The sequence below is a fragment of the Barbus barbus genome, assembly GCF_936440315.1.
Source record: "Barbus barbus genome assembly, chromosome: 5".
In the NCBI taxonomy this organism is placed as follows: Eukaryota; Metazoa; Chordata; class Actinopteri; order Cypriniformes; family Cyprinidae; genus Barbus; species Barbus barbus.
Genome location: NC_136733.1, coordinates 14530470 through 14557786, shown reverse-complemented (window position 1 = coordinate 14557786; position 27317 = coordinate 14530470). Strand labels below are relative to the sequence as shown.

Sequence of the window (27317 nt, the reverse complement as noted above, 5' to 3'; positions counted from 1 at the left end):
TCTGTGGAAGAGGACCAGAAAGAAGTTCAGAAGCTCCAGTAACCATATTCATGATATTAAAGAAAATAATGTGTAATTTTAGAATAATAAGCAGAGCAGTTGATAAGATGTTTACTTACAATGCAGCTAGACAATATGTAGCCTATTTATCATAGGCTGATAAAAATTGTCGGTTTGTTTTCAAATATAAAAAATATAGCCTAAACACCAGTGAGCACTGTGTTCTTGTAATCTTTTACCTGTTGATATCTACAAAAAGCCCAAGTCGTGTTAGTTACTGTCATTTGATGACGTGTTGTGAATGTGATCGTCTGTGCGCTCGGTCACGCGCGCGCCGTTCACAAAGACTTCAGCGGATAACGGTACAGGTTATCGGGTTTCTACTGGACGAAGCCCTCCTGCTGCTGGATGTTCTTTTTTTTATTACTTGGCTTTTCGTTGTCTTCCTGAAATTAAAGACCCTTGGAAGTTTGATAAAAGGTGATACAATGGATTTGATGAGAAAATGTGTCTGCGTGCTGGTTTTACTCAGCGTCTCCGCGTGCGCGTCAAAGCTTCTGGACGGTAAGTTACTGCACTCGACTGTTTTAAAATACTAAACTATATATATGATATGGGAAAGAAAAGCTTTCTAAGCTGAAAAAGTTTTGAGATATTTTTATTTTTACTGTAGTGTCTCGTGTGCATTGACAACCTTGGTAATAATATTTATAATATAGAAATAGTTCTCTATGGTAATTTAGGTTTTGCAATAACTTTTTCAGTTTTTTTGTTTGTTTTGTTTGGTTGGGAGGGGGTCCCCACTCACTTAGCTAACCGACTCAATCATTTCTTGTTTAATTAATTTTAAAGAGATGCTTGAATGTAGGAAGTGACTTCTTTAGATCATGCTTTAAGCTGTTTTCTCTCTTCACCACTTGTAAACCCTATGTGTTGTCCATCCTCCCTGTGGTGCAGACATTTACGAGCCCAGAGGTATGTTTGCCAAGTACAAGTGTCTGCCGCAGACACTAATGGCTTTCTCTGAATGATATGGCAGCTCCATCTCATCCCATGTCTATATATTCATATGCCATCCATAGAGCGAAATGTAATCATAATCATAATTTCATTTTATCTTTAAATATTTACACTTTCAGGAAAAAGGTAGCCTACTTTGAACACCCTGACCACGTTTTCAATCAACTGAACATCAAGTAGTAATCTGTTATTCGCTATACAACGTTATTAATGTTCATTGTGAAAGGAAAATGCTTTTTTTTTATAGCCTATTGAGAGTCCCTGGATTTGCGGATTGTCTGAAAAACCCATGCAATTAAATATATACATGTGAATATGTGTACCTAAAGGGCTTAGTTTGTGCATGAAGAAATTTAGATTTTCCATTTTTCCATTTACAATTATAGCTGACATTTTGTACTGACAGTGCACTTACAGTCACTCAGAGTACAGAATCACTTTTCAGTGCTTCAAAATGTGGTTTGTTTTTCTTTATTGTAGCTAATTGTTTTTCTAACACAATCTCTTGTAAGCTGAGTTTCAGAGTAGTGTATTTTATGTACTTTCTGAGTACATATGATCAGTGGAAAGGAACACTGTTTGTTTGTTCTAAATAAACCGTGCTTAAGCATTCCAAATAAAAGCACACAAGATTAATTGTAGGCTAAGACTTAAATAATTTTACATACCATTGACTTTCCTAACATCTATAATGTGTCTCTCAAGGCCAGCAAATATGCAAGCGTGGCACTGAGAAGCCCTGCTATAAAATCGCCTATTTTCAAGACACTCGGCGTAAACTCAACTTTGAAGATGCGAGTCGAGCCTGCAGGAGTGATGGTGGAGACCTTCTCAGTATTGAATCTCAGACTGAGCAGAGACTCATAGAGACCTTCATCCATGAACTGAAAGCATCAGATGGAGACTTCTGGATCGGGCTCCGTAGGGATCAAGGCTATGAGGAGATAAACGGAGACTGTCCTTCTCAATACTACTGGCTAGATGGAAGCCTAGCAACCTTCAGGTGTGACGAGAGCCACATTAGACACGTCCTTTGTAGGTGCTTTCGCTCATTGTTTTGTGTGTGTGTGTGTGAGACAGGAACTGGCACTGGGATGAGCCTTCTTGTGGGTTTGAGGTATGTGTAGTGATGTACCATCAGCCCTCTGCTCCTCCAGGTCAGGGTGGACCTTACATGTTCCAGTGGAATGATGACAATTGTGAAACCAAAAACAACTTTATCTGCAAGTACACCAAAGGTTGGGAAGGCGTGTTTTATTCAGTTGATTTCTTGGTCACTTAAGATTACAAATGATATAGCTCATTGATTTGAACAAACCCCCAACACTAAGCATTAAACTTCAGCATACTGTAACACATCCCACACTGTTTCTAAAGACATGAATGACACATTCAAATAGTGTAGCCTTGGTAAGAGAGACATGCTATTATTTTAAAGCAATTAGGCTTATGATTTCCATCTGGTTCACAATGAAAAAAAGTGAAAATCCCATTCGCTTACATTCCAGACAGGACCACATATCTGGAGAGCAGAATATTATAGAGATTTGAGGGGTGCACATTTACCATTCACATTTTAAAAGTTAATATTTGTAGTAATATTTTCAGTGCTATTAGTTGCAATATTTGATTACAGCTTCCTAGAACATTAAGTGTTTAGTATATGATACCATGGTCTTCATGTGATGTTTCAGACAAACCTCCAGCACCCGTTCCTGCAGAAAATAGAACATTTGAAGGTAAGCTACAGGGATATTGTGCTTGGAAAAATTAATTAATTTAATTATATTAATACAGTACCTCTGCATAATTAGTAAATGATTTTGTAAAAAAAAAAATTTTAAATAAGCATGCTTATTGCAGTGGTCACTGCAGTACCATGGTTCAACCAGTAGGGGGTTGACAACTTTCCAGTGGGCTCCAATAAAGGCCTGTGCACTCCAAGGACAATAACTATAACTAAAACTATAAAGTTTTAATAATTGTTCTAATTTTATGAGAATAGGGATGTCCAGATTAGCTATAATGACACAGAGGAACAATATAGTTGGAATGACTTTCAGAATTTTTTTTTTCAGCTGTTGAGTATATATATATATGTGTGTGTGTGTGTGTGTGTGTGTGTGTGTGTGTGTGTGTGTGTGTGTGTGTGTGTGTGTGTGTGTGTGTTGTGTGCGTGTGCAGCCAATCAGATTCTTCCTGATTTCGAAGAGTTCAAGCATTTAAATCAGCAGACTACATTACTGCAACAAGAGCTTATACAACCCCAATTCCAGAAATGTTGGAACGTTTTTTTACCTATAGATTATAGCATGTTACAGACCTGATGTCAGTTAACTTAATTAGATGCTAGATGTTCTCCCAGCTGAATCTTTTGAAAATGTATTGCTTTTTCAGCCCTTTGTTGCCCTCATGCCAACTATTTTGAGACTTGTAGCAGGCATCAAATTTGAAATGATCTCATTTTGTTCATAAAATTGTAAAATTTATCAGTTTAAACATATTTTATGTTATCTATGTTCTATTGTGCATAACTTATTGGCTCATGTGATTTAAAAGTCTTTTAGTTTTCACTTTATTCAAATTTAAAAAAAGTCCCAACATTTCTGGAATTCGGGTTGTAATATAATAAACATAATGATTTGAACAAACCATATATATATATATATATATATATATATATATATATATCATATTATGATCATTTATATATATTATAGGGATTGTTGTCTTATATTAGATAATACCATAAAACCTATATCACATACATTACAGGTGCTCTTTCGACACCCAGAATGCCCTCTGTCACAGAGAAGGATGATGGCATGAGGGTGGTCGTATCTGAACCTCCAGGTGAGTCTTGTACTCACAGACAGGCCTGAAAACTGTCATGGCATGAATACCTGTTAGCACAATACAATGGGTTCTAAAATTAGAAAAAATTAAAACAAAGAATTACGATGCAAATAAAAGACAAAAAAAAAATATTTCAGCTTCTACACTATTTCTATGTCACTAATGAAGTACAACTTGTATCATTGGTCATGTGACTTTTTGTAGACACGATCAGATGTTCCTGCTTCTACTGAAGCACAACCTGCTCTTTGGATCATCTTGAATCATGATGCAAGTTTTCATTCAAATGATTATGCTGATGGTATAATTTGCAATAAGATCTATTGAAATACAATTAGACATATTGTGGTCTCACAAGTTTGGACCCCACTGTACATTGAAAAAAAAAATGGTGTGGAACAATAAATGAAACATGAAATATTTAAGTAGAAGTAGTATTTAAAATGTACTACGGTGATTGTAAAATGCACTCCAATAAACTTATTGGAGTTTTATTTACAACTTTGTTTACGGTTATTCTGTGTGTTGACTTAAAACTTAACCGAATACCTGATGTATTTAAAAAAAAAAAAAAAAAAAACTTTCCAGTTAGGACACATTAAATTGATTAAATGTTTGCCAGACATTTATAGTGATACAAAAGATTTATATTAAAATTAATTGAACTTTCTATTCAGCAAAGAATCCTGAAAAACATACTGTTTCCTCAAAAAATATTAAGCAGCACAACTGTTGCATGTCTTTCAGACAACGTTCTTAACATCGCTTACATTGTGCTGCCAACCATCCCACTTCTGCTGCTGTTGATTGTGGCGACGAGTGTTTTCTGCTTTAAGCTGTTCACTAAGAGGTGCGTTGTTTGACTGTTCTATTTCTGTACAGAAGCATTTTAAATATGATAAATTTGATGGCATACAATATCATTTATGCATGCAGGAAGAAACAACAGACTGAGACCCCTACAAAAGAGCCAGAATACTGGGCCGCTGGAAAAAGATGCAACAGGCCGAGCCCTGACGTCTATAACGTCATCCGAAGGCAGCATGAATCAGACCTGGCCGGCACGCGGCCTGACGTCAAGAACACTTCCTTCCTGGGTTCTTCTCCAGACACTCCACCTGGAGATTACGACAACTTGGCAGGCCGGGACACTGAAAGTGGTTTTGTGACACTGGCCAGCACCGAGAGCGGCTTTGTGACCAACGATTTGTATGACACGCTGCAAGGCCGTGGAAGTGGGAGATATTACAGAGACCAGGGATGGATGGATGAATTATATGGCTACTGATATGAAAGGTGAACATTAGCATTTAACTGCATATTCTCCCATAAAAATGATAAAAGCTGTTGATGTCTTACCCGAGTATTTCCTTGGTGCCAGATATCCAATATTATCTATATTTCCGCATAGGATATCAAATCAGGAGGACGCTAGAGCTCAAAAGAGGCCTGGATGTGTGTACACTCTTTTTTTTTTTTTACTTCCAAAATGTATTGAATGAATGAGAGAGTGTTATTATAGTATCATTCATAAACCATTAGTTTGTGTTTTTGTTAATATAGTTTTTGTTAATGTTTTGAATTTGATTATTATTTATATTTTCCATTTCATTTTATTTTTTATTATTATTAGTTTTTATAGTTAGGGTTTTTTTCAATATTTTTTAAGTTTTAGTTTATAGTTTTAGCTTATTTAGATGTAGTATTTTAGTACTTAAACTAAACAAAAATGATAATTGTTGCTTTGGCGGAGTTTTTTTAAATATTTTGTTTCAGTAGTGATTACTTTAAAGTAAGTAGGCTACATCTTTATGGTTTTAATTGTATTTTCAAACTATAATAACCCTGATTAGAGAAACTAAAACCCAGATTTCTGCAGATCTACCATTAATTTACTCTCAGTCAGACTTTCAATGCAACAACATCTGAAGTTTACGGGTCCCATATGATTATCCGATGTAGTTTCTTTTTTCTTTCTTTTTTTAATAGGCTCCTATGACACATAAAATATCTATAACAGTAATACAGTAATACTTAGGAGTTTTTAAAGCATCTTAAAGCCAAATTCTGGAGGATGAACACTCAAAGGTGGTACAATGCTACAAACAAGCTGCTCAACAAATCAGATTGAGATGCTCGGATATGAGATAACTTGTTTGCCCTCACTGGTTGGTTTGCATGACCCTGTTATGTTGCTTTTACTGGATGTGCTGTATGGAGCTCAGTAATTACACTGAGACAATCTCTTGCAGACTGTGTTTTCCTGTGAAATAATGAATGATCAAACATCCTTCAAGTTTCTTATATGCAAATATCGAAATGTGAATGCGATAATGTGAAGCCTTAATAAACAAAAACAGATGAATGAAGTTGAAACTAAATATTTGTACTTCCATATTTCGGCATGGTAAAAACAGCAGTAAGCGTTTTTGACAGCAGGGGTCACTCTCTGACAACATGCTCAGAGCACTGGGAGCGTAGATGTGCAGATCTACAGATGTTTAAATAGCCTAAATGTACAAATATGTTCATAAAATAAAATTAATATTATGCATTTTTAAACATATATTTTATTTATTTGAAAATATATATTTAAAAACAAATCTATAATATAGTCACTCCAAATATCCAAATAGTATAATCACAGTAGTTATTCTAAAATATTGCAAAAACATTTTGTATGCATAATAGACAATATTATCTTTACATCGACTTAACGTTTTGGACACTAAAGTCACAAAATATAAGACAACAATAGTGGATAGTAATAACAACATGCATTATTATTATTATTATGTTTTTAGGGTTCCTTTTTCCACACTGCAGTGTTAAAAACACTAAAAAAAAAAAAAATAAAAATAAATAAATTCAAAATATGAAGCAATGCAATGATGTCAGCCGCATTTCAAGCACAGAGAGAGAGCTCTCGCTATCTATGCCTGGTTTCTTTCTTTCTTGCAGTTTTTTCACGCATTGAGCAAAATCAGTCGTCTATGAAAAATGCATGCAGCTCAAGTGCCTAAAAATCCCTACTTGTATTTACTTGTGGTATGGTGTCGCGTGCAGAATCTTTTCAGTGATTCTAAACAATGAAATGCATTTGGGTTTTCGAAGGTCAGATGTAAGCAACGGAGTTGAAAGTGTTTGTAGAGATTGCAGTAGCCTCTGATTGACTTACGCAGTGGATAAGGTTGTCTTGGTGACATGCTGGTCGCGGACGTTGAAGCCGCTTTGTGAGATCCGCCCCTTTATAAAATCCCTTCAGCACTGCCACTGACGTCAATGCATGTCGAGCGCCAGAACATCATTCCTCATGCCGAGCATCAGAGCGGAATGCGCTCTCATTTCAGTCATGTAGAGCCCTTATCTGGAAACGAAGACATGTGAAGGAGCCCTTGGCACCCATATGCCCCATTTGCATTTTAGCTTTGACATTAGAAACAAAATCGTACTTGCCACTTGAATTGCTTTGTATGAGCAGGTGAAGCTGGCCAAATCATCCACACACCTCTTTATCCAGTAGTTTACTAGAAAACTATGGTCATGGCCGCCCAGGACCAAAAGCCGTCGCAGCGAGCTCCGGTTCGTGTGGGATTTTATGATATTGAGCGCACGCTGGGAAAAGGCAATTTTGCAGTTGTGAAGCTGGCGAGACATCGTATCACGAAATCTGAGGTGAGTAACACACACACACACGCTCACATGCATTTGTGCAATTAAACTAAACTTACATTTTCTGTGAAGGAGAATGTCTATAGAAAATATTTGGAAGTTGTATTTGAGTCTGTGACAAATGTGATCTGCGAGATGGAAACATCTTTAAAATGCAGTTCAAACACGTGCTAAGTTCTGAAACTGTCATGTGATATTTGTATTCACGGTTATTTCATACATTTTTAAAAAGCGTTTACAAAGAAAAAATATAATGACTTTTATTATGTCAGGTGGTGTAACCATCAACTACTAGAACATAATAAAACAACAAAAAAAGTAAATTTGTTTAGTTCATATATAATGTTATATAGCCATACATATATAATGATTTTTATTTATATGTGTATAAATAATTTCTTGGGGTTACTCCATTTGACTTGGACTAAATGTGCCTTGCAATAAAAAAGTAAAAATACTGTATGTGAAATGTAAAAGAAAAAATGCTCTAAAGGGGGTCCTCTGGTTTTTGTCACATGACATTATGGATTCCTTCATGTTGGTCACAATACTGACTTTGACTTGAAATACAGAAATATGATTATTAAAAATATTAATATTTAAAACATTTATTTCTTCACTAACAAACTACTTATGATAACATTTTTAATCATTTTAATGATACTTTTAAATGTAACATTTAAGCATTTTGTAATACTTATATTTTAATTTAAAAATAAAAAAGAAACATGTTCTTCTCAGAAAATGTGTTTTCAAGTTTTATATGAATTGCTTTTTTAAATGTTGTTTGAATATCTTAATGGATCAAAACAAAACAAGCAACACTGACCTTTGATATGTAGGACACAGTGGCAAATTATAAGTGGAAGCATTTTTTGCATGTTCAGATTGTTGTTTATCTAGATGAAGTACTTAAATTGTGCATTGCGTAATGTGTATTTTATTTAAATAACAGGCACTAGCTGGATCTGCCCTTTGTTTCTCTGTCATCAGTTTGGATTAGGATTACATTGTTGTTGGTGTGCTATGAAAAAGACCAGTTTACTCTCTGAACTTGAGTTGTAGAGTGACTAAGCGCTGCAGTCAAGATCAGTTCAGATAAAACCAAACAAGTTATGCAGCTTCCCACCATTTCTCACTTAGAAGCAAAAGTGGAACAGCTGTATATCCAGTTGCAGTTGCATAATTTTAAAAGGTGCTGTAAAGTAAGATGTGAGAAAGGAAGCAGTCTGTGTCTCTTTTTTTTACTGTATTACAACTGTAAAGTCTTATATTAAAAAAATGGCATATGCCTAAGTGGTCTTTTGATTTTTAGAAAGGTAAATTAGTACTGTTTCATTGTATTGTTGTTTATTATTGCAGTGCAGCTCATTGGATAAATAAATTCCTTTATTTGTGTAAATACTGTAAATAATGAATAACAAAAGCTTAGTACAACTAACATTACATTTTTGCTGAATTGCAGGTGGCTATTAAGATCATAGACAAGACCCAGCTAGATGCAGTGAACCTGGAGAAGATCTACAGGGAAGTGGAAATCATGAAGTTGCTGGACCATCCTCACATCATCAAGCTTTACCAGGTACTGCATAATCATTCATGTGCGTATTGTGTGTATTTATAATAAATTTGTGATAATCCATCAACTGCCCATGCAAACAATTTGATTTGTCACCTGTATTAGCATTTATCCCATGAGGCTACTGTTGAATCCAGGAGTTTCATCTGGGTGCTTTATAGGGTTCGTCTTATGTTATGTAAGATTTTTAGGTCACTCTGGGCCTGGATGCTGAAAGTATCAACAGCTGCCTGTGCTGTTACACAACACAAATACAGCATCAGCAGCAGTCCGGTTATGACTTCTACCAGAGGCAGTGCTCATATTGTGATCTGTCTGTCTGATAATAGACATTATACATAGAGCTTTCAAAAAACTGCTCACTGTTCCTTTGGCAAGTCAACTGGGGAAAAAAATGTTTTATTTAAAATTATTACTATACATTTTTTAAATAATAATGATAAATATAAATTAACAGTAACATCATAATGTTATAATTATTATTATTATCATCACTGGTTCACTTATTCACTTGTTTGAAAAAATAAGGGGATAAAAGTATTTGTGTCCAAAATAATAATATTATTATTTACTAAATTAATATATTTTTATTATTGTTTAGTATTATTTCTTATTGTATTGTATGTAAGTGTCAAGTCTCAAGCTCAAATTTTAATCTTATGAGGGACATGTTTGATAGTAGTGTATACCATTTTACTGAATCATTACTACATTGATGTACCACACACAGTATTATATGGTACTCCAAGTGTACTTCAGAGTATGATGGCAATACCATGGTCCAAAAGACAAAGTTGTGCTATGAACTTTTGTTAGCGTGCTCAGAGGGGACAGCAGCATAGAGAAAATAGCTTAGTGAAATATTACACCTGTGCTTCTAAAATAATATCTGTAACATATTATTGACTAAGTGTGAATCACTTGTCATCTTCTTCTCCTTTGGCTCACACAAAATATGATGTAGCATTGTTTTCTCACTTGAAGCCAAGTGTGAACACTTGTGACAGGTGAAAATGCTGTTATTCTCTTGTGCTCTTGTGATTTTTGTGATCTGTGGTATTAATTGCATTGCCATAATCATCCCATAATCATGCAGTGAATAATAATTACGTTTCCTCTCTTTCAATAGGTCATGGAGACCAAAAACATGCTCTATCTAGTCACAGAATATGCCAGGAATGGAGAGATATTTGGTGAGTGCATCCATTTCCATACATGTGCAAACAAAAGCTCATTTCACTCTTATCCATATACTCACCTCACACTGTTAAGTACTGCGTGTGCAGTGCAAACATGCCTGCATTGGATTGAGATCATTGGTCATACCACATTTCTGCATATTTCATCCATCTATACACAGATTCACTCACTTAAAGCCTAATGGATGAGCTGAGCACATGCTATTTTTCGTGCTGTGATGATTAGCGGTGTCACCTGTAATGGAAAAAGGTCCTGGTGATTTAGATGAGAGCTACGTGACCAAAGAAACAATCATCTCACCCATAACAGCCCCATGCAGTAATGCTACCGTCATACTTAAAAGACAGTGAATGAGATTTATAACCTCATTAAGGGGCAAAAGGTTGCCTTTGACAAAGCAAGTGAAAGAATATGATATGACAGCTGCTGCCAAAAAAGAGGAATAAGATAATAATTTACAGAGACATCCTTGTGATTTTGCTAGTACGTCTTCAGTTATTGTCTTAATATACTGCTTGTATTTGACGGCATGTGTGCTGTGTTCTTAGCAAACATACGTCAGCCTACTCTTTCTGCTGTGTACAGTATGCTTGTATGTGAATATGGAATATTACATTTGCCAAAATGTACAGTACTATGTGACAGCGGTTGTTGGAGAGAAGTTCCATTTTTGTTGCAAGAAGGTTCTAAATTTCACACGTCATCATCATACAGATTAGATGTTCAGTTCCCTTATACTACCTGCTGGGTGCAAATGACGTGTTGTTATATAGTCAGTCCATAGGGATGTGAAGCCATCTGTCAACTCAATATCATACCATGCAATTCACACTGCACACTGCCTGGCATTCGCATTCACAGTGCATCCTTTGAAGTTTCCTACATGTCCTTAACACATGGGCCGTATGACGCACACATGCATACACAAGCAACTGGCATCTCCATGCCCTTGTCAACTGATTAACTCAGAGGACTGTTGTTTTATCAGCACTCGGCTCGCATCTGAAGTAGGCATTACTGACAGTCAGGTCCTGTTTTGAATGTGTGGTCGGCTGTGGATGACAGGTTGGCCTTTCGTTTTTGGAAAGAATGAATATATGCTGCTTGCTTCAGGTTGTTTTTGTTGGATTTGAAATTCATGAAAAGCTGGTAGTTGCATATTTACATGAGTCTGACATGGCAAAAAGTATTAAGCAAACACCTGCTATGTATGAAAGAGGACATGAGAAAATAATGTGATATTAAAAGTCTTATTTTCAGGAATTACATTTCCCTTTATCTTTTGAGATGAAAGAGCTCATTGTACTTTATGAAATAACTTTCGAAGACAACACTTTCTGAACCAGTGCTGTCATCTAAAACAAATAATATCCAAAATTGGTTGTGTTAACTGAAATAAAACTGCAATTAAGTAATACACAAATATTATATGGAAAAAATAAAAGTTAGAAATGTCGATTTGGCAGCTAACTGAAATTAGTTGAAGTACTAAATTTATTAAAACTAAAACTGAAATAAAAATGAATTCAGGCTAAATAGAAACGTTTAGGAAAAAGAATAAAAATGACAAAAGCACATGAAATGATTACAACTTAAACTAAAATAAAAAATAGTCTGGTTTTATTCATTCATTTAAATAAATATTAAAAATGCAATTCAATACATTGACTTTAATAGACTTCTGTGATAAAAAATAAAATTTAATACTTCAGAAACTCAAAGTTTCCACAAAAACATTAGGCAGCATAACTGTATTCAGCATTGATAATGAGATATATTTCAAATCAGCATATTAGAATTATTTCTGAAGGATCATATGTGACACTTAAATCTGTAGTAATGACTGCGAACAATTCAGCTTTGCATCACAGGAATAAATTACATTTTAAAAATATAAAAATAGAAAACAGTTATTTTAAATTGTGAAAATATTTTACAATATTACAGTTTTACAAATTTTTTATCAAATAAATTCAGAGTATAAGAGACTTTCATTCAATAACATGAACAAATCTTACCAACCCTAAACTTTTTAACAGCACTGTATGTCTACAAACTTGTCAAATTTAAGCTTTTCCTTAAAATGGAAAAAATAAATAAACCATATCTTCAACAGATTTAGTTTGCTTTTTTATATTGACAACATTGTCCAACGTAGTATTTAGTCTGGATGTCTATGAGCAGCACTGTTAAACATATGTTTCCCTGCTCATTGTCACAATCTGCATACCATTTTCATGAAAAATTCATGACTGTGACATGTTGCCTGGATGTGCAGATGACGACCCAATAACACCTGATCCCTGTCTGGCAACACAGACTACCTGGCCAGCCACGGGCGACTCAGCGAGATGGATGCGAGGAGGAAGTTCTGGCAGATCCTCTCAGCAGTGGAGTACTGCCACGAACGCAATATTGTTCACAGAGACCTGAAGGCTGAAAACTTGTTACTGGATGCTCACATGAATATGAAGATAGCAGGTAAGAGGTGTACCTTTCCTTCTTATAGTCTGGGGACGTTGAGTGAAAACATAGTGCTGTGGTAGACAGCTTATAAGAAGGTGTCAGTGACAACAAGAGGCTTTAAACGTCTTGATATCAAAATGATCTCCTCTATTCCAATTTAATATGCAGAAACAACAACTCCAAGCAAGTCATTTGTTGACTTCTATGAGGCTTGTAAGCTGTGTGGCTCTGTCAAAACACTGCTCTGTTTGTTTGAGCAGTTTGAAATGTCAAATTATGGCTCCACCAATAGCGTGAGTTTGGGGCGGGACTATCTGTAATAAGCTGTTTAGTAGCGGTGGGGTGGGAGTGTTTGGGTAGGAAACAGCTAGTGGCACAGAAATAGCACTTTTCAACTTACCTTGAATTTCAAGAGCAAACATTAGCAATGATTAAGCAAATGGAGTCCAACTTCAGAATTCACCCAAAGTTAGATTGTGGCAAAAAGAATGATATTGGAATGAAAGTTAAATAATCTATTATCTATGTGTGTGTGTGTGTGTGTGTGTGTGTGTGTGTGTGTGTGTGTCTGTACCCCATTATTTTGTGTGATTTTAGTATAATTGAAAAGTTATAACTTTTGTTAATATTTTCAATTACATTATAGCATGTGGCTAACATAAACAAGGAACAGTTGTATTTTTATTAATTAACGTGAACAAAGTTTAATAAAAACCATGACAAATGTATTTCTCATTGTCAATTAGTCAATATTAATCAATGCATTAACTGACATTAACTAATGGGCTCTTATTGTAAAGTTTTTTTGTTGTTTTTATTTAATGTCTGTATAGTTTTTTTTATTAATGTTTATTTCAGTTTTAGTTTTACTAAATTAAAATGAGAAATGTTTTCTTGGCAAGTAGATGAAATCAAATAAGTTTAAAGTTTTTTATATTTTATTTTATTTTATTATTAATATTTAATATTTATTTTATTTCAGTGAACTTTTTGTACAAGTTTATTTTTTCAAGTTTTAGTTATACTAACCATGATAGCCATGTGTCATGTTCAATAATTAGACTTTTCATTTTATGTTTTCACATTTATATTATTTGTGTTTAAAATGGAATCTAGTTATGTCCAATTTTCTGCTTTATCTAAGAATAAAAGGGGTCATTGCCCTTACCTCACTGGCTCTTGTACATTCCAGAAGTGAAGTCAGACCTTTTTCTCACAGTAGCCTAAGTTGAATTGCATATTTATTCAGTGACATTAGTTCATTTTAGTTGCACAGTTCACAGACGTACACAGAACTCATGCAGTTCATCCAGCACACTGTTCACGTAACCGTTTGTAAGCTGTAAGCCAATGGTGAACTTGCCTTGGGAAATAAATCTATAATGTTACATAATAGATTTGTGATTACTCTTAGATGTTTTGAGTATCTGAATAAATGTGATGTATACTAGTGAAAGATATATAGTATATCGACCAAATTATTAAATTGCCAATAGTTAGCCATTTAATTATATTTATCACCCATTAACCATGAATGCCTGACCAACTGACAAAAGTGTCACCTCTAAAACCTGCTGACAGATTTAAGATTTAAAATTTACAGACATTTACAGTTTACCAGTATGAATTTATATTTACATAAATGATTGGTATTACATCTGCAATAAGCTACCTTGCTATGGATATCATCATCGATTATTATAAAATAAAAAAAAGACATACTGATATCAGATTCATTTATGTGTAACAGACTGACAAAATAAGTTGCATAAATATCTTTACCTGATCTGACCCAAATTCCCAAATGTTAACTAGACATCATGCGCATGTGATGCAAAGAGTCAAGTTTGTTTTGTCCTATTCAAGCATGTAATCGTAGTGTTGTGATGTAAAGTAATGACTGCTGTACAAAAGACACTGGAGGGATGGAGGATGACAGAGATGCTTCTAACATACTGTGCTCTATAAGTACCAGTCACTGCAGAGAATGGAGCCTTGTGTCAGACTATTTGTCTGTATTTATGTCAAACCAAGCTGAAAGAGAGACACTGAAAATGCATTATAGGGTGTTGCCATTGTGTCACTCATGCACACAGATAACAGATGTGAGGCCATCACAGCAGAGGCTTTTTAAAACACACCTCCATCTTCCAGTTATTTCTAAAAGCGTTTTCAGTGGGAAATTTGACTGCAGATGTTGCAAGAGTTCACAGTTATATTTCATTGATGTAACTTTTTCTCTGATGTCCCTCCAACAGTTAAACTGAGACAATCATTGACTAGAGTAAGAGTAGAAATATAAAATGAATTTAAGCAACATAGCTCAGATCATTTGGTCTGGGAAGATGTTAATGAGAAACGTTTGAGATTGAGATTTTGAGAAATTGAGATTGAGATTACTGGGGCCTGTTGCTCTTGAAAACTTGAAGACTTAAGCAAAATCCAAAGGTTGCGAGTTCGAGTCTCGGGCCGGCAGGAATTGATAGATTAACGTTGGTGGACTTGGACTTGAAAAATTGTGTGTATTGATTGTTTTTTGCAGTTGAAACAAGATACCTTCTGATGTTTATTTCATGCTATAACTAGTGAAGAGGAAGAGATGATCGGTTCACATGCCGTTACAGCGATCTGTCACAACAAATTAAAGAGCCACAAAGCAGTATTTATTGTTTGAAATTCTTAAAAAATTACAAAATTTGATAGCTGAGACTTTGTTTAATACCTAAAGTAACCTGCTCTGTGTTGTCTATCGGTGCGTTGTCAGTTTTGTCTTTGCTCCACAATGTATTTTTCACTGTGTGAGAACACGATGTGTGGCGTGAGAGTGGCATGGCTTGTCAGACATCGCAACAGTAACAAAAAGAGACGGGTCTTTGCAAATTACAATTGAAATGTAATTTCAACAGATAGTTTTGGAAATTTCGCTATTAGTGATGGACATTTTCGAAACACTAATTTATTAAGCTCTGAAACCTTTGAAAATCTTTTGTTTTGAATCAAGTTCGGAATGCATATGGATATCCAAAGTCACATGATTTTATTAAATAAGGCTTCGTTATGTCATATCTGAATTCGTCTTGCATAGCCAGACCTCCAAGAGGCCATACAGTATATAACTGACAGGTAAAGCAACCAATCACGTTTTGTTTTGTGCTGCATTATGTTTATGGGTGTGGAAATCACGCCACAATAACAGACCTGTGTGTAAAACTCTTGGACATATTTTATAGAGTCTATGCTGCAAACTTTACATTTTTCACAAGGGTTTGAAAATCCAGCAAAATAAGCGCTCAACGTCACAGTTGTAAACACGACGGCTTTCTTCATCAATGAGGGGGTTTGGCATCACGGCACCTTTGTTTCCAGGCAGAACGTTAAAGAACGCAACACACACATCTCCCAGAAATCCTGTATGATTTAACCAATCCGACAACGACTTTGAAACTCCTGAAGTGTTTCCAGCTAAGTGTTCCGTATGCATCAGACATTCAGCCAGCGGTCCATGGATATGACATCTGAGGCTGAGACTATATCTGTATCAAAACATTTTCAAAATTTCAACGGTTTGCCGCTAGGGGGAAATCTATTTTCCCATTATCCAGTGTCTATATGGTTTTTACCTGATCTCAGATCAGCTATGATTCCTGTATTATGTGCTTATGGACATAAAACACAATATACTGTTTTATGTGTCACCCTCACAGCAAACAGCCTATGAGTTCATTCTTCCCGCCCCCCGTGCAATCGTTAATTTACGTCAATCGGTGGTGACGTACATCAATTAATCTTTAAATTATATGGATTACATTACACAATTCAACCTGTCCATTATCTGCCAAGAGTAAAGATCAGGGGAAATGCGTCACTGCTGGTTGTGTATGAGTAGACGCAGACCCTCCCAGAGTCTGTGTGTGGTCAGTCAGTGAGTACCACCTGCTTCAGCACCATCACACTATCCAGTCCTGTCACAACATTCATTTCCTCTTGTTGCTGATTCACTAAAGATTTTTTTTTTGCCTGCGAGCTGACACACAGCCAGGAATCTATTTAGTCATCTGGACAGTTCATGTTCAATTACTTGTGTCATATATTCATTTGCACCAGTGACCAGATCTGTCAGATTAAATGTAATTAGCTTCGATATTGGATGCATAACACTATTACTTGCTAAACACTAGGGATTTAAAACACAAGTATTAAATATTGTTGCATAACTCATCCCAAACCAACCAAGGGTTCGTTTACCAAAAGCATCATTAGCCAACTATGGTCGCTAGTTCCATTAGCAATATAGTTCCATGATCCAGTGTTTCCTGAAACCACATTCTCAAACAGCTCTCGACCTGTGGTTAGAAGCATAGTTTCTTGTTTGTAAAATTTTATAGTCTTACATAGATCATGTTTTTGACATAGACTTACATTGATCAGCAGGTTTTGAAGAGTGAGGATGTGCATAAATGCGTATGGGAACTCCGGAGTATGGCGTGAGAGGGAAGCCGCAATGAATCAAACATCAAATAAAGCAACACGATGGGGAACAAAAATAGTGAAGTAGTCCTCAGATGCCATGTTCAATACAGCAGCATCTCAGAAATATGATGTTGTTTAGAAATGTGCTTACTAAATAAACCATGTTTTAGTGATTTAGAAAAAGTGAATGCCTTTCTGTTGTTCATGATAATCTGATATTAATTGCAGTCTTTAATCTGTTGAGATCAGAAGTTATTACTTCATCTGTGTGTGATGTCATTAACAACAGTCCTATATTGGTGAATAAACTACAGAAGTGCAACCATGTTGGTTTTGGAAAACAGTCATTAGTAGCTAGGCTAGCTCCTTTCTGTAAGGATGCATTGTACAGTGATTAAACAGTGAGTTTTTTGTAGGGCAAACACACCCCAGAGCAGCCCATGCACGAGAAAGAGACACTCTGTTTTTCTCAAGGAAATGTAAAAAAAAAAACTTTTTTGCCCACAAATTTTGCAAATGCCAAGCTAATGTGAGTGCTGACGTTGACTTTTTATTCAAATCTGCTGCAGATTTTGGCTTTGGAAACTTCTTCCGTCATGGGGAACCCTTGACCACTTGGTGTGGGAGCCCCCCATATGCGGCTCCAGAGGTGTTTGAGGGACAACAGTATGAGGGTCCGCAACTGGACATCTGGGTAAGCTTGGACTGTATCAGATGGCAATATTATAGTAATATTTTATAGAGACCATCCTACTTGTATTGTGCTAGTACAATAATATTTTTGAGTACCATATTCATGTACAATGGTATTTACATTGTTACAGTAAAATGTAAACTGTATTATAAAATTGGAAAGCACAGATAGATAGATAGATAGATAGATAGATAGATAGATAGATAGATAGATAGATAGATAGATAGATAGATAGATAGATAGATAGATAGATAGATAGATAGATAGATAGATAGATAGATAGATAGATAGATAGATAGATAGATAGATGTTCACAAAATGATGATATGATATGACCTCATGACTAATATGTACATACTGTAGGCAGCTGGCAAAATTCTTGCCATTTGTTGATTTATGTCCTCTCAGTATAGTCAGAACAGAGAATTGCGTCAAGGACGAATGGTAATTCGATTGATTGAAAACATAATTATTATTTCCTGTATTGTGTGTGGGTAGTTCCTAGGCAGAGTTTGATGTTTATGTATTGATTTTCTATATATGTGTGTGTCATGCAGAGTATGGGGGTGGTTTTGTACGTGTTAGTGTGTGGCGCTCTTCCATTTGATGGTCCTAGCCTTCCTGTCCTCAGACAGAGGGTCCTGGAGGGCCGTTTCCGCATCCCCTACTTCATGAGTGAGGGTGAGGAAGTCAAAGTAACACAATTATACGACTGTTAATGCATCCTTTAAGCTGTCATGAATAAACGGTGAACAGTGCCAGGGGTTACATGTATGTACTCAGATATTGAGAAATAATGATAATAGTTACTCTGTGAAGGAAATGTCTTTGTCTTTTGAGCTCATTGCATTCCCTATATCCTCTTTCAGACTGCGAGCACCTGATCAGGAAGATGTTGGTTCTAGATCCAGTCAAGCGCTTGTCCCTCAGTCAAATCAAAGAGCATCGCTGGATGGTGCAGGAGGTCCCATCCCAGCGGCCCGTGCTGTATAGACAGGGTCTGCTGCCATGTGAGAGCAAATCCGGTTTGGGTGAACACAGCGAGCAGGTGCTCCGACTCATGCACAGTCTGGGCATCGACCAGCAGAAGACTATTGAGGTCAGTTGATCAGCTTTTACTTAACCAGGATTTAGAATGTGTTTAAATTCCAGTTCAGTTCTTGCATCTAAACTGAATTTGAATTAGGGTGGCAAACAGGATGTAGAACTGTAATTAAAATTAGAATATATATATATATGTGTTCTTTTTTTTTGGTAACGTATTTCAAAAAGTGAAACTTTCATATATATATTTTAGATTCATTACATGTAAAATAAAACATTTCAAAAGTTTTTTTGTTTTGATTTTGATGATTAGAGCTTACAGCTGATGAAAGTAAAAAATCTAGTATCTCAAAATATTAGAATATTTCCTAAGATCAATGAAAAAAAGGATTTTCAAAACAGAAAAGTTCAGGTTCTTTAAAGTATGTTCATTTATGCACTCAGTACTTGGTCGGGGCTCCTTTAGCATAATCTCCAGCATCAGTGAGGTTTGGCATGGAAGCGATCAGCCTGTGGCTCTGCTGAGGCACTATTGAGCCTTCAGCTCGTCTGTATTGTTGGATCGACTGTTTCTCATCTTTCTCTTGAAAATATCCCATAGATTCCATATGGGGTTCAGGTCAGGCATGTTGGCTGGCCAATCAAGTACAGTAATATCATGGTCAGCAAATCACTTGGAAATGGTTTTGACTGTGGGCAGGTACTAAAGTCCTGCTGGAAAAGGAAATCAGCATCTCCATGAAGCTTTTCAGCAGATGGAAGCATAAAGTGCTCCAAAATCTCCTGGTAGACGGCTGCGTTGACTTTGGACTAAGTCGTGGCCTAATGGTTAGAGAGTCGGACTCATAATCCAAAGGTTGCGGGTTCGAGTCTTGGGCCGGCAGGGATTGTAGGTGGGGGGAGTGAATGTCCAGCGCTCTCTCCACCCTCAATACCACGACTGAGGTGCCCTTAAGCAAGGCACCGAACCCCCAACTGCTCCCCGGGCGCCGCAGCATAAATGGCTGCCCACTGCTCCGGGTGTGTGTTCACGGTGTGTGTGTTCACTGCTGTGTGTGTGCACGTTGGATGGGTTAAATGCAGAGCACGAATTCCGAGTATGGGTCACCATGCTTGGCAGTATGTCACTTCACTTCACTTGACTTCACTTGATAAACACAATGGATCAACACTAGCATACGTCATGGCACCCCAAATCATCATTGACTTCAGAAACTTCACACTAGACTTCAAGCAGATTGGATTCTGTGCCTCTCCAGTCTTCCTACAGACTCCAGAACTTGATTTCCAAATGAAAAGCAAAATTAAGTTTACTTTTACCTGAAGACAGGACTTTGGACCACTGAGCAACAATCCAGTTCTTTTTCTTCATAGCCCAGGTAAGATTCTTCTGACGTTGTTTCTGTTTCAGAAGTGGCTTGGTAGCCCTTTTCCTGAAGACGTCTGAGCGTGGTGACCCTTGATGCACTGACTCCAGCTTCAGTCCACTCCTTGTGAAGCTCTCCCAAGTGTTTGAATCAGCTTTGCTTGACAGTATTCTCAAGCTTGCGGTCATCCGTGTTGCTTGTGCACCTTTTCCTACCCAATTCATTCCTTCCAATCAACTTTGCATTTAATATGCTTTGATACAGCACTCTGTGAACAGCCACTCCTTTCAGTAATGACCTTCTTTGACTTACCCTCTTTGTGGAGGGTGTCAATTATTGTCTTCTGGACCATTGCCAAGTCAGCAGTCTTCCCCGTTATTGTGGTTTCAAAGAACAAGAGAGACCCGGAATTTATACTGTAGGGACGGTCATTTTCAGTATTTTGAGAGACTGGATTTTTGCTGTAAACAGCTTAAAAGAGCTGTAAACTCTAATCATCAAAATTAAAACAAAACAAACTTTTGAAATGTTTTACTTTACATGTAATGAATCTAAAATATATGAAAGTTAAATTTTTGAAATAAGTTACAAGAAAAACGTTTTCACAATGTTCAAATTTTTTGAGATGCACCTGTGTGTGTGTGTGTGTGTGTGTGTGTATAGTGCTGTCAAACAATTAATCACGATTAATCGCATTCAAAATAAAAGGTTTTGTTTACATAGCATGTGTTGTGTAAACAAAATGCTAAATGACTAAATGTAAAGCTATATGTATATGTTTTAAGTGTCATTTTGGACCGTATTTACACCTTTTTTAAACAAAAAGAGCAATAAGCAATAAACGAGGCAATTATATTTAGTCCAAAACAATGGTATTACTATTTATGTTTTGTCACAAAACCTGTCACAAAACACAAATTCCGAACTCTAGTAATGGTTTGGGCTTTTGGTTTCCAAAAATTATTTGTCCTCTGATTTGCAAATTTGATTATTCCAAAGAACAGCGTTTCAGAATATTTTCAAAACATACTGATAGAAATTTGTCATTTGCCAGTGTTCTCTTTCCTAGTCTGTTTTGCTCTTCAAAAACTCTTGCTTTTCCTGTCACAGTCTCTTCAGAACAAAAGCTATAATCACTTTGCTGCTATCTACTACCTGCTTGTGGAGCGGTTGAAAGCTCATCGCAGCAGTTTCCCTGTGGAACAGCGTTTGCACGCCAGCCAGCGCCGCCCTAGCATCGTCGCTGAGCAGACTGTTGTCAAGGTAACCCCATCTGTGAAGTCTACCCAGACATATTGAAATAGCGTTGGTATAAAAATGTAAATATTGAAATCATGAGGAACAAAATCTGTAATCCAGCCATCCTTCTTTCAGTTTAACCTCTGCGACCGTAAACCACAGAAACAGGCTTTTGAGACCTTTCATTATCCTTTTTATGGATTCAACATATTCATGCAGTATCAGATGGTAATACCGTGGTACAGTGTCTGTGACTATATGAACTTAGAAAAACAGTTACATTGTACCAAGGTACAACCAAGATAGCTGCAATTCCATGTTACCATTGGATTTATTGGTTTATGCCTTCGTGTTCTTGTTACAGACCATTGCGGTTCCTTCTCAAGCGGGCATCCCGCTGCAGGCAGTGCGTCACCTGCGTTCACCTGTTCTGTTGCAGTCCACTACAGACACGTTTACCTTCCCACAAACACCTGCTTCCCCAGATCAGATGCTCATGGAGGAAGACGTGGCCACTCCCAAGGTCAGTTATGTTTCAGATGAAGTGTGCGGCAAAACAAAGAGCAAAAAAAGGTTAGTAAATAGATTCGTATGGCACAGAGAGAAATCTCTCATCCTCTTTTCGGGCTTGAGGCTATATTTCGTAAGCTCTGCCTGCATGTTTTAAATAGCAGCGTTACTCATTGGCGCTGCTGTATGACGGCAATAAGAGCTTTTGTCTGCAGCATGTGAAGTTCCTCTGCCTGCGTGTCAGCCTGATCTCTTCCTCATTACTCACCCGCAGTATCTCAGCAGCACTTCAGCCTCCTAAAATAACACCTGCGTATATATTAAAGAATAAAAAATGCTCTTTAGGATTTCATTGCTTGGTGTCACCATTGGTGCTTTGCGTCAGTGTAGGTATCTCAAGCACTTATTGCTACTCATTCATAAATGAATGACTCAGACAGAGACAAGGGAATTAATATTATTTTATCTATAGCTGATATGACAGTATGCACTGCATGACACCCAGAATATGTCAACCATCAGAGATTTTGCCATACCATGGTAGTGGTAGTTTGTGTGGCTATCAGAGTGCTTTACACTTAAGAGCAATGGAGGAATGTGAAAATATAGAGAGGGATGTCGTTTATGGTGCTTTTAGTCCATGTCTAGTAACTTTGAGGACACCTAAATCCTAGTGTACTTTTTTTTGATGAACTGTGTTGCATTACACAGATTTTTGTCCAATCAAATTCTCTCTAGAATGAGAACGTCCCTCCTCCTAATATAACCTTATACAGTGTAGCAAATCAAGCTTTATGGCTTTGATAAGCTATACTATTACTATAATATTTCATAATTATATTTTAATTAATTTATATAGTTATTAATACATTATTAATTGTAATATAAAATAACAATGTAATTTTTCCTGTTTTGTGTGTATTGTTTTAAGTCATAATGTGATGTTGTTATTGCACAAATGCCAGACTTTGGTTTCTTATCACCTTTTTTTCTCCAAATAAATTAGTCAGATTAGTACTTTTTTAATGAATTCATTGCATTGTTTAAAATTATTAAATATTATCATTATTGTTGTTGTTAATGATGATTATTTTAGATATAAGCTATTAATAATAGTAATAATAATTTAAACTACTATTATTAAAAGAATTTGATCAGAGATGAAGCAATTGTCTTTTTAAAAATTATTTCACTGTATTGTCTGAAATATTACTATTATTTAATTATTGTTATTATGATTATTTAATAGATAAACCATTTTAATTAAACAAAGTACTTGTCTTTAAAATATATTTACTTTATTGTACAAAATATTACAATTAATAATTATCAAAATATAAATCATTTTTCAACAAATTTCCAGCTAAATGAACTATTATGCCATATACACACACCATGATATAAAATATCATGATCATGCTGCTCACCCTTGTAGATCATGGGGAAACATATAACCTGCATTTCATCTGCGCGTCCTGTTATTTGCAGCCTGTTGTTACAGTAAGGCCAGCATGTCAGGTTTTCTTCCTGCTGTTGCACAAAAGCACGGCTCTGTGTTTGTAAATGCCCCTGATGTGCCAGTGATGCACCACCTATGTGATGAGTGCTGGGTGTTCTCTCCACTCGTGAAAACCGTGACTACAACATTTGTTACCTTGGCTGTCGCAAAGGCAATCTCCATAGCTACTGTTCTTTAATTGACGTGCAGTGTTGACTCATCCTGTGGGGACTCTGCCGTATACATACCAATTTGCCCTCCAACAGGTCTTTTTCTGTACAGTTGGTGCTTGCAATACCAAGGTCAAAAGCTTAATCCCAAGGGAACAAACACATTTCTAAAAGTAGTCCTTAAATGGACTGTGAGTTGTTGTTAAACTGTCTGCCAAATGAATAGAAGTAAATGTTTATGAAGAAAGGGACGCGTGATAAGTCATTAATTTAGCCTCAGCGCCTGTGGAGCTGAACAGATGGCAATCTAGGGATCTCTTTACAAACTTATATCAGCTGGCTTATTGTAATTCAGGAAAGCTGCTGGTCGCCTGTGGGCATTTAGCAGGGCAACATTACATAATTTCTCATAAATGAAACAGACATTGTCTACACTATTAAAAACAAAGGTTACAAAAAGTGTTTTTTTTGGTAGTGATGCCTTTGGAAAAATAAAAATATATTTTGGTTCCCAAAACAACCTTTTAGAGAACAGTTCGTAAAAGAAGCATGTTTTTTTTTCTTGTACTGTACTGTAAAGTACATTTAAGAACATGTAATCTAAAAGATTCTTTTGTGAACTGGAAAGTTTCCATGTATGTTAATGGTTTTTAATGCCAATGAAACACTTTCATTGTATTAGAATGTAACAGAAGACTATCAATGTTATGAACAAAAGTCAAGTCACCTTTATTTATATAGTGCTTTTAACCATACAGATTGTGTCAAAGCAGCTTTCCAATATCAAAATAGAAAAAATAGTAACAAAAGAGAAGGTAGAATAGAATTACTGATGTATATTTGCTCTACAAATAGATTGTGTTTCTGTCATGAGCACTCTCAGAGAGTTTAGCATGGTAGTATACATGGCAATGTTAATGTGTTTGGTCTTGGCAAAATAGATCCGCTATGCTGCTGCTGCATCAGAGCAAGTACCGAGACTTGCTACTGCCAATACATCCACAGACATGCTGCTTTGAGCTTGTAGGAAATACTGCTGCTGCACATAAAACATGAAATAACTTAATATGAAATAACCCCCGTATATAACAAACATGAATTACCCCATAGCAGATCTATACAGGCGGAGCTGGGGGAGGTGGAGGGTTTCTGAAGTGCGCTGCAACTGCTACAGCAAGCACTAGCCAAGTATTTGAATGTTCAGCAGCAAGCTCATTGGCTGCTGATGTGAAAAGAAACCTATCAATAGTGATGAATAGTGATGTGATTATATCAGATTGAGTTAGACAAGTTCACAATAAGATTTATTACTTGAATTTTATGTCAACTTTAAATTATTATGCACTGACAATCTTTACTATTATATAAATTTACAGTTTTTCTCAATTGCTTAAACACGTCTTGAAATTATGCCTCTTTTTTGTGAAACTCTAAACACAAATTCATAACTTGTAACTCAATTCCCCAAACGTCCTATATTCAGGTCAAAATTAAGCTCTCCACTCAAAACAACTCCAACTAAACTTAGCTCTCAGACATGACAAACAAACCTTCAAAAACACACACACTACAACACAGTCTTACACACTGATGAAATAAATTCAAAACAATACTACAAAAACTGGTGATAAGTGTTGCTTGTGGTACTTTCTTGGGTAAAATTGATTGAAAAAGACTGGCTATGATTCACAGTTACACTTTTACTAGTGGTCTGACCAACAACAAAAAAAAGAAAACACTTTCACAACGTCATTGTGAAAAAGAAATATAGGCACAAAGGCAAAAATAAAAATGAGAAAGTCCACTGTCAGAATTTGTAAGTCTTGTGTTGTTTTCTGTCTATATATGCTTTCCAATTGAAGGTTCATGAGATGTACCTTTGAGCTATTTCAGAGAACTGGTTTGTCATTGGTTGATCTATACTCTCTTCATTAGTGAAAGTCAAGATTCACTTGAACAATTCATGGCAAATTTATAAAAAGCCTAATAGAAATGTGTAGAGAATATGCTTGACAGTTTACGACAACTAGATCAATCATTTTGCATTTACCATAATGACTTATACGATGAACTAATGACTTGAAGTTTTGAAGGGTAAGACTATAGCACAGAGAACTAAATAATACATTTTGAGCAACATGACAATAGTAAATGATAATGTAGGAAAAACGCAGAGAAATGTAAAAGCAATCGCAACTTGTTTAAAAGAATGAGAAACTTTTTATGATGTGCACAAGTGACTAGATGATGTGGAGGTTGAACAAGTAGTTTTGAGAATTTAATTTCTGATCTGAGAAATGCACCAAAGCGACTGAGAAAAACTGTAAGCTGACTTTGGCCCTTTATCCATCGAAGGTTCTGATTGGTGTGTGATAAATTTTGACTCCTGGTGTTTCCACTTGGGTAATTGTGTGCTATTTGAGCTCAGACTTTGCAGACTTGAGTGAACAATATTGAATGCTAGTGCTTTCTAAATGACCACATGGTGTAAGCACTGAGAAATGTAGGGATTTGTGTAGTTTTGCAGTAACAGTTCACCAAATCTCATGTGTCAAAGTAGGGAAATAGTGTTTATAGTTTAGGGAAATGGGTGTGCTTTTTAAAAAATGGCGTTATGGTATTGACATTTTTGTTCAAAAGCATGGTTATAGTGTTTTAGCAATTGAGAAAAACTGTAAAAGCTTTCTTGTTTGCCTCTTTGGGAATAACTAGTAGTTAAATCCATTGAGTTTCGGCTTTGATTTCCCTTGTCATTTCTGAAAACAGTAAAGTGAAAATGTCACAAAGACTGCTGAACTGTTTCAGCCCAAAATAGTTTTGCACAAAAGAAACGGTGCGTTTGTGTATTTATATCTCAGGTGGACGGCTGCTTACTGGACCCGCTTCCTCCAGTCGTTGTCCGCAAAGTCAGTGGCTCGCTGCCTAGCAACGTTATGGAGACATCCATTGATGAGGGCATTGAGGCGGAGGAAGAGCATGCTGTGCCCCTCGCTGCCTTTCATACAGCTCGCTTCAGTCAGCGCCGGCATACGCTGTCTGAGGTCACCAACCAACCTGCTGTGCTGCCCATCACAGGTTAGTACTGCATTTCATAATGTGTGTGATGAGGGCAGGTAATTAATAGTCTTTAATACGCTTCAATATTAATATTTAGTGTCTTAATGATATATTACCATTTAAAGTTTGAGGTCTATAAGATTTTTGAAAGTCTGTTATCGTCAAGTCAATATTATTTGTATAGCGCTTTTAACAATGCAAATTGTGTCAAAGCAGCTTAACATCGGCTTGATATAAAGCTGGGTGGCTTTATATCAGCTTTACGGTATTTAGACAGGGAAATAGTTTGTCGAAATAGTGTCATTCTCCTCTGGCCAGACAAAATCAGCAGTTTAAATCTAGGCTAAAGCAGAATCAGATTTTGAAAAGGACTCATCTGGTTCCTGTGGTCTTGGCCGTCTTGAAGACAGGGTCTTCACTGGGGATCAGTCTCTGGGGCTCATCTAGGTGTCCTGGCTGTAGAGGTCATCTCTAG

At 36.3% G+C, this 27317-nt stretch overlaps 2 protein-coding genes across 4 annotated transcripts in view; both read left to right on the top strand.

Annotated features, from left to right (window-relative positions):
- Positions 1-295: 295 nt before the first annotated feature.
- On the top strand, positions 296-6254 carry LOC306869307 (layilin-like). Of its 3 annotated transcripts, none has more exons than XM_079416003.1 (8): positions 296-564; positions 1726-2023; positions 2101-2258; positions 2715-2759; positions 3796-3873; positions 4624-4726; positions 4813-5172; positions 5288-6254. In XM_079416003.1, exons 1-7 carry the CDS (start codon positions 489-491, stop codon positions 5162-5164), a joined length of 1110 nt encoding a protein of 369 aa, XP_079272129.1. In that variant the 5' UTR covers positions 296-488; the 3' UTR covers positions 5165-5172; positions 5288-6254. The 3 variants fall into 3 exon arrangements, with proteins under 3 accessions (XP_079272129.1, XP_079272128.1, XP_079272127.1); XM_079416002.1 differs by having other exon boundaries at positions 340-564; positions 2101-2267; positions 5288-5324; XM_079416001.1 differs by having other exon boundaries at positions 340-564; positions 2101-2267; positions 4813-6254.
- Positions 6255-7174: 920 nt separating this feature from the next.
- LOC306869306 (serine/threonine-protein kinase SIK2-like) overlaps positions 7175-27317 on the top strand; it is a 31254-nt gene continuing 11111 nt past the window's right edge. The window contains exons 1-10 of the mRNA XM_079416000.1: positions 7175-7551; positions 9014-9130; positions 10257-10320; positions 12647-12808; positions 17833-17957; positions 18515-18638; positions 18827-19056; positions 21479-21631; positions 21972-22130; positions 26644-26860. Of these exons, the coding sequence (XP_079272126.1) occupies positions 7414-7551; positions 9014-9130; positions 10257-10320; positions 12647-12808; positions 17833-17957; positions 18515-18638; positions 18827-19056; positions 21479-21631; positions 21972-22130; positions 26644-26860 (1489 nt within the window). The 5' untranslated portion in view covers positions 7175-7413. The remainder of the gene's footprint in view (positions 7552-9013; positions 9131-10256; positions 10321-12646; positions 12809-17832; positions 17958-18514; positions 18639-18826; positions 19057-21478; positions 21632-21971; positions 22131-26643; positions 26861-27317) is intronic.